Source organism: Abramis brama (assembly GCF_963993115.1).
Source record: "Abramis brama genome assembly, chromosome: 7".
Lineage (NCBI taxonomy): Eukaryota > Metazoa > Chordata > Actinopteri > Cypriniformes > Leuciscidae > Abramis > Abramis brama.
The window spans coordinates 23,979,407-23,995,426 of NC_139969.1; the positions used below are offsets into that span (position 1 = coordinate 23,979,407).

The 16,020-nt window shown below is 38.6% G+C and overlaps 1 protein-coding gene across 1 annotated transcript; it reads left to right on the forward strand.

The window, feature by feature from the left end:
• Nucleotides 1–200: 200 nt before the first annotated feature.
• Nucleotides 201–7,559, forward strand: amotl2b (angiomotin like 2b). Its single transcript, XM_084119556.1, has 10 exons — nt 201–602; nt 1,400–2,134; nt 2,393–2,555; nt 3,347–3,548; nt 4,568–4,863; nt 5,027–5,214; nt 5,300–5,389; nt 5,497–5,666; nt 6,259–6,396; nt 6,583–7,559. Exons 1-10 carry the CDS (start codon nt 562–564, stop codon nt 6,666–6,668), a joined length of 2,109 nt encoding a protein of 702 aa, XP_083975682.1. The 5' UTR covers nt 201–561; the 3' UTR covers nt 6,669–7,559.
• The last annotated feature ends 8,461 nt before the right edge of the window (nt 7,560–16,020 follow it).

Below are 16,020 nucleotides of genomic sequence, written 5' to 3' on the forward strand. Positions count from 1 at the left end.
AGAACAGACTGAACAGATAAACTAAAGAACTGTGCCCAGAGAAAGCATCCAATAACTTTTCATATGCTTAAATACACAAAGTTGATCTTCTCGCTCTGGTTATTGTATTCTTGTGTCAACACGTCTGCATACCTTTCAGATTGGGTCACACCTTTTGACACCTTTTCTCTGTTAAGGTGACATCACTGCTTAGCCTCTCTGTAGTAATACAGGGCTTTATGTTGCCATAGATTTCCTTCGACCACAACAACTGGACCGTTTTCTTAAATTACAGGACTTTTTTGTTAGTGCAAACCTGAGCGCTCGTAACTGTTGTGAAAGCCCCGGTGGACGAAAGCGGAACTGCAGCTGCTGTATTAAATGGCTCTTTTTTCTCTTTTCACTTTTGATCCCTGAGCTCACACATTCCGATCATTCCAGGCGCGCTCAGTTATTTATGAGAGCAGAGCGCGCGCCTACCAGCTCATAACCCAACCAGACCCGAACGCGCGCGCAGACAAAAACGAGCAGATAAAACACAAACAGAAGATATAAATTGGATTACTTGGATTATTATTACACATGCCATTAACAGAATCCGTGTGGAATGAAAGTGTTAGTTGGTAAGTTGTTCTTCAATGTTCGTGCTAGCCTACTACAGACTTGGAGTTTAATGGACAATAGCAGCGAACGCGATCAATAGTGCATTAATTGGCAGAAAACCCGAATATATGTAACGTTAACTTTAAATGTGACGCCGATAACTTGAACGGCTTTGAGGACGATCCATGAAACGAAAATGTTTCATGTTTATGACGTTTAATTAGTTTGGCACGTGTTGTAGGAATAATGAATATTAGACATAGTGCTCCCTTTAGTGCGCTACCCTTTTATTGGGATGAAAACTAGTTCTTGGCCCTATATTTGAATAGTTGTTGGTGAAGTTGCGTTGTGTTGGTTTTATTTTAGAAATGGTATTATTTAAAAATATATATTATTGAGTTATGTTCCAATATTGCAGCTATATAGCATACTTATTGTAGCCCTAATTATTTATAAATAATACAAATAGCTAGTATTATATATTATTTGACTTAGCCTAAGTAAAACCACTTAAATCAGATGTTACAAAAAATGTTTTTTTTTTAGTGTACTTTTTAGTGTTTGTTTAGATTTTATTTTGTTACTGTTGCTTAAATATGTGCTCATTGCACCTTCTGTAATCTGATGAAAAAATTCAGTAGGCTACTTTAACTTATGAGAGTAAGTTTAAACATGGTTATTTTCTTTCTTTCTTTCCTTCTTTCTTTCTTTCTTTCTTTCTTTCTTTCTTTCTTTCTTTCTTTCTGTTCAACTGTTATTATCTATATGGAATTTAAAAAATCATAATCATTTGCTGAATGGTTCTCTTGCCCTCTAGGTCCAGTTCAGTTCATAAATACACATCTTCATCAAACAAAATGAGAGGTGAAGAGGCATCTGGGACTGTCCTGCACAGACTAATCCAAGAGCAGCTTCGCTATGGAAACCCCACAGATGCCCGCACACTCCTGGCCATCCAGCAGCAGGCCCTGCGACGAGGAGGAGGTGTTGGAGCTGGCAGTGGAGGGGCTTGTTCTCCACAGTCTTCATCTGAGAGCCTCAGCCAGGAGGAGCCCCAGTCTCCTCAGCTCTCTGCCCGCCAAGAACCCCAGGGTCAGGAGCACCAGGTTGACTACCAGCACTCTGAGAACTACACAACACACCCACACCACGGCGAGGAGCTGCCCACCTATGAACAAGCCAAGGCCCAGTCTCAGTTTTTGGCCTCCCAGTGGTGCCAACCGCACAGGGGCTGCTCACTAGAGGATAGTGTAACAAGGCAGATGCCCCGTGAGGAAGAAGACAGCTGGGACCAGAAGCGAGGCCACGCACGGTCACTGAGTGAGCGGTCTCTGCAATTTTCAATGGAGCACAATAAAATGCCTGCAACATGTTCTGACAGTTACCCTCAGATACATGGATATCATGCAAACCAGCACTTACAATATAGCCAGCAAGGACTGGAGTACAATAAGCGGGTCCCTTATACCGAGTACCCCTTTCCTCTGCAACAAGCCACGGAGTATGAACAGTGCTACAAAGAACCACCACCATTTCATTCCCAGCACAACAGGTAGAGAAGACCAGAACAATTGCATAATTTACACTTAACCACAGTGACACATTATATGCATTTCCTGAAGTTCTGACATACTTTATTGGATGTGTAATTATGACTAACAGTCTGTTGGCTGATGCTATGGCTGAGTATGTAATATGGTACATGCTATTGCAGTTTGTCTTCTAACTATACTAACATACTGAGATGAACTAAATCCCATTGTTTAGTTTTTCATCAAACATGATGATTTTTACCTTGCTCTACTTCCAGACTTCAAACACCAGAAGTTTGCCATAGACTCTCCACATCTCCCCCTGCTGGCAGGGAGGTCGCAGCTTGCAGTCGCATTCAACTGGAAATGCTCATGAATGAGAATAAGAGACTGAGACAGGAGCTAGAGGGACACACTGAGAAGGCCCTCAGAATTCAGAAGGTAAAAGACCCTGACATTTTTAGCTGTACTGTAAATACGGTAAATACAGATCTTAATGGGACACTGAAGATAACGGTTTAATAATAAAAAAAAACACAGGCTGTTTACAACAGGTTATATAATTACACTATTTCTCTGAATACAAATTGAATACAAATGGCTATGGATACAAAATTAAGTTTTGGAGACATTTGAGCAAGGCTCAGCTGTAAATACAGATCTGTATGGGACATCTGTTTGAAAAGAACATATATATACAAATATATACATATATTTGTATACAAGTATATATATATATATATATATATATATATATATATATATATATATGTACATATATACATAGTATATACAACATACATAGTATATACTATTATTATAATATGTAATTAATATTTCGCATACACATATAGACACTATATTTATATACCAGAGAGTGATGACAACTATAAAATAGCTCTTCATTTCACTTTGGCTAAATTCCAAAAGGCCATGAAGTGTTTCCAGTGGATTACATCAGTGCAGTTAAGCTGTTGCTCACTCTGAAAGAATGATAATTACACAGGTTTGAGCATTTACCCATCAGGCCACTGCCTTGTGTAAACATGCCTGGGATGGAGTCATGGTTAACGCCATCCTGGTCTTTCCATATGGCACTCCTGAACAGCTTCTCTGTTCTCTGCTCTTAATCACAACCAGGAACATTGCATCTTTGAGTATTTCTGAGGCCATCATTGTCAGACGGACACATCTGACATGCTATTTAATTGTCTTTTTATTTTTTCCACCAGCTGGAACAAGAGATCGAAAGGATCTCAGAGGCCTACGACACTCTGATGAAGGGCTGTGCAAAAAGAGAAACTCTGGAGCAAGCGCTAAGAAACAAGCTGATGGCTGAGATCAAGAGGCTGCAGCATTCAAGCATTCAAGCGGCAAAAGAAGCCGAAGCTGCTGACCAGAACCAGCATGTTATTGAGAAGCTCCTTCTGCAGAGTGAGTTCATGAACACATTAAACCTCATTACTGTTTCACATGCTCTGGATACTTCTTAACCCAGAGTTGCACTACAAATGTGAGATCTGTTTTTCTGTTGAGTCATTTTGCTTAAAGAGGGAATGTGTTTCCAATTAGAGCGTTCCAACACAGGAATTTCAGTCACATAGCAGCAGATGAATAATCAGAAAAGAGGATTAAATGTCAGATGTGACCTTAGCTTTGTGGGGGAGAAAGTTAACCACTGACAAACACTGTCAATGCTCTCGTTTGATCCACATTGACAATTAACAAAATGTTCTGCTCAGCCTCACTTCCTGTTTGCTGAAAGTTGGAAGAGGCGGGGGCGATGATGAGTTTTGCAGTGATTGGTGGGAAATAAACAGAACAATCTGAAGCTCTGAGATGTGGGTCAAAGGGAGAGTGGGTCGCTTCTCCTCCCCTCTGCATTCCTTAACCGCTTGCGTAAATGAGGCGCTCCGGACTTTGCGATTGAATTCCTCTTGTTATGAGCAGGAAGTCAATGGGGAGTGGTGCTGGAGAGGGCCTGCATAAACATTCCTTCAGCCTCTTTCTCACGTCCTCAGATAAATGCCTATGCCTGTTATGACTGGACATTATGGCTTAGTATGTACAGAAAACATGCAACATACATTGTCTTCAAGGCAATCATTTCCTCAGTTCATGCATTCCTATTAAGTTTGTCAAAAGGTCACCACCACTTACGAAATTGCACACAACAGAGAAATAATAATAATATAATACAACTAAATATAATATAATATAATATAATATAATATAATAGCTGTAGAACATTTAGTATTTTTCTTTATGTGTTATGTGCACAGAAAAACCGCCACCGTCCCCACCACTTTTTTAAACCAAATAATACCCATGGACGTACTTAACCTTGGCATGTTGGGGCCACAAATTGGATTTCTTTGACTCTCTAAGCATCTGACCTGCTCAAATCAATGTAATTTACAAACACAGATCTCAAATTTTTTGTTCTCTAACAGATGAAGAACAGCAGCTGCAGTGTACGCGTCTGGAGCAGGAGGTTCAGCATCTGCGAAACGATGCGGAGAACCAGCAGCGCAGGAGCGAGGCCCTGGAGAGCACCCTGAGGTCCACGCAGACACGCAGCCAGCAGCTGTGGACGGAGCTGCAGAGGAAGAGAGCGTATGTGGAGAAGGTTGAGCGTTTGCAGAGGGCTCTGACTCAGCTGCAATCAACATGCGAGAAAAGAGAAGGGTTGGAAATGCGCCTGAGGACACGGCTAGAGCAGGAACTGCGGAGCCTCAGAAATCAGCAGGTATACTGAGACAAAACGGTGCTTTGTTTGTTATTTTTAACTTTTCAGATGTGACTTAGCATTGTTTGTCAGGGCTATTTCCTTCCAGGGAAGCTAAGAATAGCCTGAGACTTCAAATCGGTATATCACAATAACCTTACACTTTGTTTTTCTTTTTCCACAGCGGCAGCCTCAGCCAGTCGGAGGGACATCCGATGTGAGTGTGTCCACAATGCATGAGCTTCTGCGGGAAAAAGAAGAGTGCATTTTGTCCCTGGAGGCTGACAAGATGCGCTGGGAGCAGAAATACCTGGAGGAGAAGACCATGAGGGAGTTTGCGATGGATGCCGCCGCCACCGCTGCAGCTCAGAGGTAAAAGAGGAGTTCGGTGTCAAATTCTTCAGAAAATATTGAGTTTTGAAGCAATTTCTTATTGTTTTTTTCCTGTACTTCATAGAGACACAACCATCATCAACCATTCCCCCCGTCATTCCTTTATTGAAGAGCTCCCATCTTCTGAGCACAGAAACCAGGAAGTAGAAATCAGGTAAGAGAATCACCCTCAGTGCATCTAAAATTAAATTTCAGTTGTGTTTAATGAACCATTTTGGATTGAAAGATTGTTTAGGACTCACAAGTTTCATATTTTGTCAGGATCCGTGCCCTGTACACCCAAATCCTGGAGAAGGACACAGTGATTAGCATCCTGAAGGAGAAGCTGCAGCAGGAGCTGAAGGGAGAGTCAGGTGACTTCCGCCCAGCTGCTACTGAGCCCTCCATCACCATCTCTCATTCAGCGGTCACACACATGGCCCAGGGCAAAGGTTAGTGTCTGAATGCTAACATTAACATTATGGTACACTGCTAATTAACGTTACCAGTTAAAATTTTACTAGTTACGTTAGTGTCTGGTTAATATTAGCATTAGTGTTCACTGCTAATTAGCATTTACTTGGTAAGCTTTTGCTAGGTAAGTTACTAGTTTTTCCTTGCTAGGTTCTTGTCTGACTGACATTAGTGTTCACTGCTAATTAGCATTTACTAGGTAAGCTATTAATAGTTATTTGCTTTTACTAGTTACTAGTTAAGCTTTTACTAGCTAAGTTATTGAATGCAGGGCTGTTGCTAGCGGGGCAAAAGGTGGTGACGATTCAGGGGCCCCCAGCTTCAAATACCCCAGCTACGGCCCTGATTATCTAAATAACGTAAGCATAGTGTTCACTGCTAGTTAGCATTTACTAGTTAAGAGTCTGACTAGCAACAGTCTTCCCAGCTAGTTAGCGTTTACTAGTTAAGTGTCTGACTAACATTAGCATTAGTGTTCACTGTTAAGCATTGGGTTCTCAGATTGACAAAATTAGCTGAGTAGAATTAGATCTTAAAATTGTAACTAACTCTTATGAATCTTTTTTCCAGGGAAGAGTCAATCCAGTGACCAGGCGGCTGGTACGTCATATTCCACTCTTGCTCCTGTAGCAACCCGGAGACATCCTGAGGCAGTCCTGTCAGAGAAACAGACAACAGATCAAGCCTCCTGCACAGAGCCCAACCCCAGTGAGTCAACTTTTAGTTGTTTCTGCATAATATGGAAAATGAAAAAGTAACTTAAAAAATTAACATAAAAAAAGCCCATTATTCGTCTCAGAGTAAAAAATAAGCTAATTGAGAGACAAAGTTTAAAGTAAGAAATTAAGTCACATTGTGTGATAACTGGTTAATTGTTGTTACTGTTTTTCACAGATAGCATCCAGAAAGCACCATCTGCTGTGGACCTTTTTAAGGGCCTGGATGATGTGGCGGCTGATGCGGTGGAGATATTCATTTGATGAAGAACGCTTGGACAAGGCATGCAGGACAAACTGCCCTGCAAAATAAATACATCATACCTGTGTGATGAGAAGCTCTGGAAGATATTAAATGACACCACATCACTATACTGTTGTGAAGAAAGAGTCCAGCTTAATAACAGAGCTGCTCGAAATCTCATGTGAAAGAGGGAGCTGAGCTCTTGTCTTTAAAGTACATCTCCAGTCTGGTATGTTTTGACAGATTAGATAGTAAACTGCATTACTGACACTTTTGCTTCTGGTGAGAATCCAGAAATTTTGGTATTTACAGCCGTCCCGTACAGGAAGACGGGCACAAACTCCTAAATTGTCATTACTATTGCATTGTCCCTCCTCTCAGAAGACCTGTGGTAACTCCACCACATTCCAGTTCAATTGACTTTCTTCTTGAGACTGAGGCTCTCGCATGTATCTTTTCCACCCCACCTTTATGGTGGTTACATTTTTCTCATGTTTTTCTATTTATGGCTGCTACACCCTTCATCGAAGTTATTCTTTTACATTGCATGCTGTCACGTTGTGCGAGACAAAAACCTTATTTCGACCTAAGAGTCTAAGAGAACTCTGTCAAAGAGAAAACCAGTTGTATTATATTACAGTTTGCGTTCCTGTACTTTGTTTTTGAATGTGTTCGCTCTTAAATGGCACATTTGCTGGTCAAGGTGTCGTTTCAAAGTAAATATTAATATATATTTTGTACAATTATTTTGTGTTGGGTTGGAATGTAATGCTGAGGAACTGGTGCCAAAGAGCATTTCAGTAAAGTTGTGTAAACACATGACTAAGGGTTGACCTCTTCTATTTAATCCATGAAAAGATGTGAATGTTCTGAAGCATTTCATACATTTACAATAAAGCTATTAATATATAAAAACGTGTCTGTTGGTTTGTGAAGCCCTTGTGAAATATTTGTTGGTTCTAGTAAGTACCACCTACTGGATTTTATCCCATTTCCACATTCTCCATCACGTTATTCCGGGTTTTCACATACAGTCCGAGAAAGATGAGTAAATTGTAAATGAATGCTAGAGGGGCATTCCAGCTCTCAAATTTCACCATAGAAAACCTCGCACTATTTCCCTCAGGCTCACCTTTATCCGCATTCTAGACTCAGACTCCTGAGTCATTCAGACAAACGTTCTGCTTTTGAGATAGAACAATAGATAACTCGCTCAAAGCTGACTTACCCAAAACCTGACTAACCCATCCAGCCTCCTATTCTGTGAATATTACTGACACTGACAGTCAACTCAATATTTCTCAGTGTAGTCACATGCTTTTTAACATAGTGCTGATGTCACACTCTGTTTCCAAATTTAGAAACAGAGGCTACTCTGTATTGTTAACTGATCTTTGTAAAAATCAATGAGAGGCATCTCAGTGGGTGATCTTACTGTAAGTCAGTTATTTAGATAGTGCCAAGGCATGCTAGCACTGAACTGTGTGAAAAATGGGCAGCTCACATGCAATCCAGCACAATTGTGTATGTGTATGTTTTTGAACCAAACCCTAATCCTATCCCTACATGTTGTTAAATAATATTACACTTAAATATATAATTACAGTGTATCAAGGACACCATAAACTAAAGTGGGTTACATTTTATTTTAAGGTGTCATTGTTACAGTGTAATTATATATTTAAGTAGCCTACTGAGTAATATTAAGCAACTACATGTACTTACTATAGGGTTAGGGTAGGATTAGGATTTGGTTGAGGGTTTGTTGCATGTAATTATGCATAATTTACTGTTACTACTATGGTAAGTACATGTAACATATGTGACAAGGACACTGTAAAATAAAGTGTTACCCTAAAATGTGACCATAATTTGTAATGAAACAAAAATGGAGCAAATGGAAAATGCCAAAATGAGGCATTTTCACTTGTGTTCTCAGACTTTTGAACATGTTAAAACCTCTCAAAAATGGACTTGTAAAAGAAGGCTCATAAATGATTGTCTTTATTACAAATGCCAATTTAAACATTTAAATAAAGTGTTTGAAAGGGGAAGGTATGGTTTATGTTTTAACCCTCTGGGGTCCTTCGGGTCCAAATGGACCCGAAGCGTTTAAATCATAGACTGTAAAAAAAAATATGGACGTAGTGTCCGTGACGTCACCCGTAGGTTTCTGAAGAGCATTTTTGAAGCCTAAAGTGGGCGGAGCCGGCCGTCGCCATCTTGGCCTTGCGTCACTCCCGGATAACAGAAAATAGACAAACAGGCGGGGCGTGAGTGGAGCTGAGGAGCCTGGCTATCTGAAATCACCTAAGTTAGCTCGACGTGATCGAGTTAGCTGATGATGTAAAGCCAATTAAACGTTCCTATTTTTGCCCTTCGAAATATTATAATAGTTAAAAGACATGGCTACAAGTGAGACTGTGTATTACTTCGAGAGTGTTTGTGTATGACAGTGATTTATGTGCATACATGTCCGTCACTCTTTCGTGGTCCGTCAGCGCGGCATCGCTCAAGTTCGTAGAGAGCTTATTCAGTCCATTTTAAATTCTGATGTTGGCCGTCTCTCAAATGGGTTATGGTTTAACCGTTAAACCATAGATACATTGCCTTTGAAGTGCAAATAAATGCGCTAGAAAATCCGCGCTCATTCATGTGCATTTATTGCACGGACGGAGAAAGCGCCGACGCCTGCATGATTTCATCTGACGGTAACTTACATAAGCATATTATAATCCATCTGTTCCATGGGAGCAGAACGAACGAGCATTTATTGACGTTTTAAATTGAATTGAAAACCCCAAAAAGCAACGAAATTGTCAGACATCCATTAGTGCATGTTCACAGAGGAAAACAACTGAAATACAGCGCTGGTTGTTCTCTCGAACGATAACGACGGAATCCAAAGACGTGGGCTTTGTAACGTTACCCAAGTATTAAATTGTATGAAATAATAATCCCGAAAAAAAGCACAAACACTGCAGAGATGGCAAGTTCAGCAGCTAACATTGCTGAGGTGAAGTGACGGCTAGTAACAGCAGACAAACGGCTAGCACTGACAGCGGCAATCCATCTGTCACTCAAGTGGCTTGGCCACACCCTTAAATTTAAATATTAATCAACTAAACGGACGAGTTATAAAATAATTCACCCCCCTCACAGTTGTTATGAAGGGCAAAATTAGCTGTATAGACCAAATCCACATACAGACACCAGGCTTTAAACACGTTTTTTTCTGCTGTAAAATTTGGCATTTTAACATGGGGAAGATACAGATTTGACTCACTTCTGACAACAGCCTCAAGCGGCCAGTCAACGAATTGCAGTTTAACTCACTTCCGTGTTGGTTTCAAGAGAGAGACGGGGAGGTTGCCGCTTGGTTTAAATATATATATTTTTTAAATCATAGCTTCATCGGAATGGTCCGAAATTTGGTGACTTTGTTGGTACTTGGTATATGAACACCCCAAAAAACTCAGGACCTTCGGGTCCATTTGGACCCCCATAGGAAATGAATGGGAAATTGGCAAAAATGTGACAATACAGAGTTTTTTTGTGCGTACAATCTACAAATCAGCCACGATCCAGAAAAAAAGCACACAACAGTGAAGGGGTGAATCTATAAAACATCAAGAGTGCAAAACAGACACATCCACACACACACACACACACACACACACACACACACACACACACACACACACAAACACACTTTTATACACATACACACTAATAAATTCAGATTACAAAAATCTGTTTTGAATTTTTAAAAATCACAGCTTCATCGGAATGTTACGAAACTAGGTGACTTTTATGGTATTAGGTATGTGAACACACAAAAAATATTGAGGTCATGATCCAAGCATGCTAAGTGGTCGTCACACTTGCTCTTTGGTCAAAAATGACCCCCATATATAGGAAATGAATGGGAAATTGTCAAAAATATGAAAACACAGAGTATTTTTGTGCATACAATCTACAAATCAGCCAGGATGCAGAAAAAAAGGACTCAACAGTGAAGGGGTGAATCTCTAAAACATCAAGAGTGCAAAACAGACACACACACACACACACAAATGAAAGCTAATTTTGGGAAATGTGTGAAATAAAAGCAATTATTCATCAAAAGCAATTATTCATGAAAAAAAGACAAAAATAGTCTTTGAGAATCTGTTATTATATTTTAAAATCAACAACCTGAAAAAAAATTGGCAAATATGTGCAAAAATCACTAGAATTCGCAAGCCTTTCTACAGAGAGATCCACTAGTGGTAAAAATGTGCTATTGCGTGATAAAAATGCTCAGTGTGTCCACCAGTTGGCGCCCATCTCATTTCAAAAATTGCTTTCATGAGGCCTAGGCTTGACTCTAAAATGAAATACAGCTTTAATAAAAATAAAATAAAAATTATATATATATATATATAAAAATTCTATTATATTCAATGGGAAAAAATGGGTCATAATTATTGCATAAATATTAATTATAAATCATAAAATTATCTAAAAACACCAAAAAAGAAAAGAAAAAATATTATAAAAAACAAGTAAAAAAAAAAATATTATGATTTGTTTTTATATATATTAATCCCGCCCTCCGGGTCCATTTGGACCCGAAGGTCCTGACTGTGACTGTTAAACGAAGGACCCCAGAGGGTTAATTATGCTTAAATTTGAATTTGAGAAGTCAATAGAAGGTTCAAAACTTTTAACAATATTTAGGGTGTAATGAGAGAAAAAACAACAACATTGATATAATCTAAAAGTAAGATAAAGCATGCTAGGATGCTTCACTATTTATGGTATTTTACAGACAAAAGTTTAACCTTGAAAGTATTTCAGGAATTCAGATCTGTTGTAACAACAGTAAACAAGGGTCATGATGACTAGTAATTATGAGACATTACTACTAATTAATGTAAAAGGTGGCCATCATATTTTCATAAAGCATGTAAATTAAAAACATGAAAACTATTTTTCCTGAAGAATGTTGGTGAAACTACTTACTGGTTGGTGAAACTAAAAACTCTAACTTGCCAATTTACAAGTTACAGTTCATAAACTAGTCAAACTGCCCCCTTATAAATAGGGATACTTAAAAAGGTACTAAAGGAAGCTACTAAAACTTTATATGGTGAGCAATATATTTTTGGGATTTAACATTAAAAAGAGTATTTATGAGAGTATGGTACAAGAAATAGAGAATATAAGCTCAAATTTACACTAAAGACAACCTATAAGCAAACAAACAAACAAAAATGTATCAAAAACATTAACAGCAGATTAATTTATTTAGCCAGAAAGACATATTTTGTTAGGCTTTTTCTTCTAAATGCTTGAATAATTTCTCTAAAATTTTATTTAAAATGACCCTAGCTTTCAAATTCAGTCCTTGAAACAGACATTCAACACAAAACAGTGTCAAAAAGGACCAACATACTAGAACCATTAAAAGGTCAGACTTTATAAAAAAATATAAATATATAAAGTAGTAATAAATACAGTGATGGATTGTCATGTCTTAGACTCAGCATCAGAACATCTTAAGTACAGTTTATAAATCATAACAGCATTGCCATTTAAACTTATAACAGAAAAAGAGAGGAAACTATAGGCTATACATTGACATTATTCACATGTGCTTTCAATATTTGCTATAAACCGTCTTCCACCAAATAACAGTTTAACAGGCAAATATGATGACGACACTGTGGCACTGGATCTTCATACCAACACAAGAACAAACTTGGCTCCAGATGAGCTTATATATGCAGGGAAAATCTTGGTTGGAATGAAAAGGTTTAGGATTTTTATGGTGGTTAGAGCCTGTATGGGAACTGGGAAACATGTGATACACTGCCATTCATCTTGCCTATAAGCGCAGTGGAGGCCTTTTCCTCCTCACAGCCAGAAAAGCTGCCAACATTCTTTCGACTTTTGAGAAGCACTTGACATTTTTTAACCTTGGGTTTCTTCCTCGACTTGAACAAAATGGAGGGCCGTGGAGCATTTCGAGTTCAAAGGGCACATTCCTGAAGCTTGAAATGTGGAACGCCAGCAAATATGATTTTTTTCTATCTGTTTGAGTGAGGCCACAGTAATCCACCCTACAAATCTGAATTAAAGCGGTTGTGCTTGTCAAAAAGAATAAGAAAAAACATTAGATGTTAGATGAATTTTGGGTCAGTCTGGTCAGGAACCAAGCAATGTTGAAAACCAGATTAATTTGCAAACAAACCCACCAGCTTTCTAAAAGAAAAGGTTGTCCTGTTAATTTTCTGACATGCTGGTTGGATGTTCTGTGCTCTCAGACAGTAGATTGATCACTTCAGCCGCACACGTTTCCAGCATTGATTGATGACTGGATGGAATAACCTTCAATTTGAACTCTGAATGATAGATCTGAAACATGCTGCAAGGCAAATTAATTAAAGCAGCCTTGCCTTCATGTTTACACCACAATCTGAACCATACCTCGTGACTGCAGCAGGGCAAGTGCAATGATGAAGAGCAGTAAAACCACAAGGAGCCACACATTCCCGGTTCATGACTAAAGCTACCATGATGTGTTTTCATGGTTAGGAATGACAACATTTCAAATGCTAGTCATGTGCACGGGTGCATTTTTCAGCTCCGCTGTTTTAATGTATCAGCATTTGGCCATGATTGCATTTGCTGCTATTTATTTAGAGGAATCCATTAAAGCATTCCTTATCAATTAAATGGCATGAGTAATGTGACAGTTCAGAGCACAATGTAAGGCTTTCCAAAAACCTGCCTGCGTGAGGTCCCAAAACAAAACAGATTGAGTCCACTCACTTTTTAATTATACTGAGCGATAAAGTAATGCACATAAGGAAGATATAGATCATTAATACAGGGGCTTTCAAAGGGGTCCGGGGCCACAAATGGGATCTATGGTGCCCACAGAAAACCGTCTCCCCTCGAGAAAAAATATTTTAGAAAATGTATTTCTTCTTTCAGATGAATACAATCAGAGTTATATTAAAAATGTCCTGGCTCTTCCAAGCTTTATAATGGCAGTGAATGGCTGTTTCTGTTTTGAAGTCCATAGAAGTGCATCTATCCATCATAAAAGTGCTCCACACGTCTCTGGGGGGTTAATAAAGGCCTTGTGAAGCGATGCGTTTGTAACGTGTAAAATATGAAAATTTTTCTTAAAGGTCCCGTATTATGCCCCTTTTCACAAGATGTAAAATAAGTCTCTGATGTCCCCAGAGTGTGTATGTGAAGTTTCAGCTCAAAATACCCAACAGGTCATTTTTTACAGCATGTTTAAATTGTCATTTTTTGGGGCACAGAAAAACGAGCTGTTTTAGTGTGTGCCCTTTAAATGCAAATAAGCTGCTGCTGGACGACCCAGGGGGCGGAGCTTCATGAGCTCGCGCTCAGTCTCTCAGGACAATTTCATCTCACAGAATGATGATAATATCAGAAACTCTCAGTAACGGTGTTCATTTCGAGTCGGACAATCAATAAGTTATAAGAAGTGCGCAATTACATAAACGAATTTCGGTAGAGTTGAGGGAGCATTCCTGTGGGCGGAGGTTAGTCAAAAAACGGTTCTAGTGACGTCATTAAAGAAGGAAGTAGAGGGATGTAGTCCAAACGGGCCGTTCGATGTAGGCGACTTCTGTTAAATAAAATATCTCGCTTGGCATTGAACTTTGAGCTTTATAATTTTACAGATATTATTTATACTCTAACAACAACATTACACACTAACTAAAGTTTGAAACATGGGATCATGAAGAACGGGACCTTTAACCCCCCGGAGCAGTGTGGAGCACTTTTATGATGGATACCGGTAGATTCACTTTTATGACTTCAAAACAGAAACGGCCATTCACTTTTTTTAATATTTTAACTCTGATTGTATTTGTCTGAAAGAAGAATGTCATATACACCTAGTATGACTTGAGGGGTAATTTTCATTTTAGGGTGAACTATCCCTTTAAAATCCTTGTTTCTTGTTCTGCAAATCCTTTATATTTTTAAGGAGGGTCTGCTGACTGATACAACTGCTCCATAACTGCTCAAAGCAGCATAAACATAAGATTTCAACAGTAAAAGCTCCAGACGTCAGGTTTCAGATGTCAGCCTGGGTTAGTGAGTCTCCATGACGTTGTGATATCAAGAACATGCTTCTAATAACATAAGGCTCATGTCAGTAAGACAAAATGAAGCTCATGGCTATAGAGAAATTGATACATTTCACTTTTAGACATGACGTGAACAAAATGATTTTTCTCTCCCACAGTGAAGTGTTGTGTTTCTGACGTCTCTCTCACTAGCCCAGGGTCCTGTGTTTTTATTTGGTAATAGTGAGCACATGGCAAAGTGTGCGCCAGGGCCAAAAACCATGCTCTCGGTTACCATGATTGCTGTGGAGTATTCATGCAGGATTTTCCTGTTTTAGCACAAGGCTTTCTTTCAGTTTCATGGAAAGTCTGAATTGCTGGTCAAGAGGCCAGGGGTTGAGAGAGGCACACTAGGATATTTTTAGTTTAGTGGAAGAATGGCAAGAGAGGCTGTGAAAATCCCAAAAGCCAGTGCATGTTTCAGTGGATTTGGAAAGAAAAAAGCAACTTTAATGTTATAATCCGTGTCTTAACTATAATTTAACAGTACTGTGAGATTAACTAAAGTATCTTAATCTAAATCTTGCTGTTCAAAATCAGAATGTTATACATTCATTGTGAGCAGTCTGACCAACATGCATAACAAAAATCCCTAAGAGTAAAATGAAACATCCCTGTAAGCATTTTAAATCAGTTGTGTCATGAGAATATAGAAATGTACACAACCATTCAAAAGTTTGGGGTTAGGCAGAATTTTTAAAGCTTTTTAAAAGGAATTAATGCTTTTATTCAACAAAGATGCATTAAAATGATCAAAAGTGATTATAAAGACATTGATAATAATAATAATGATAAATGTTTCTTGAGCAGCAAATCATCATATTAGAATGATTTCTGAAGGATCATGTGACACTGAAGACTGGAGTAATGTGACAGGAATAAATAAAATACATTTAAAAAACAGTTCATTTAAATTTGAACATTTAAAAATCTTGTCAACCCAAAACTTTTGAACAGTAGTGTAAAATGCCCTATATTTTCATATTTTAAACCATCAAGAGTCAAATATTTCATATCTGATAAAATATGACCCATGTGTCTAGTGTGCAAAGAGAGTCAGTCAGTTACTGGATAGCAAATTATAGGCTATTTCTAAGAGTAACCAAACTGCAAATACTACAAACTGCAAAATACTAAGGAATCCCTCATTACACAGAGAACATATGTAAAAATGATTACTATTATTAATTACAAATTGTTCAAAGTCACC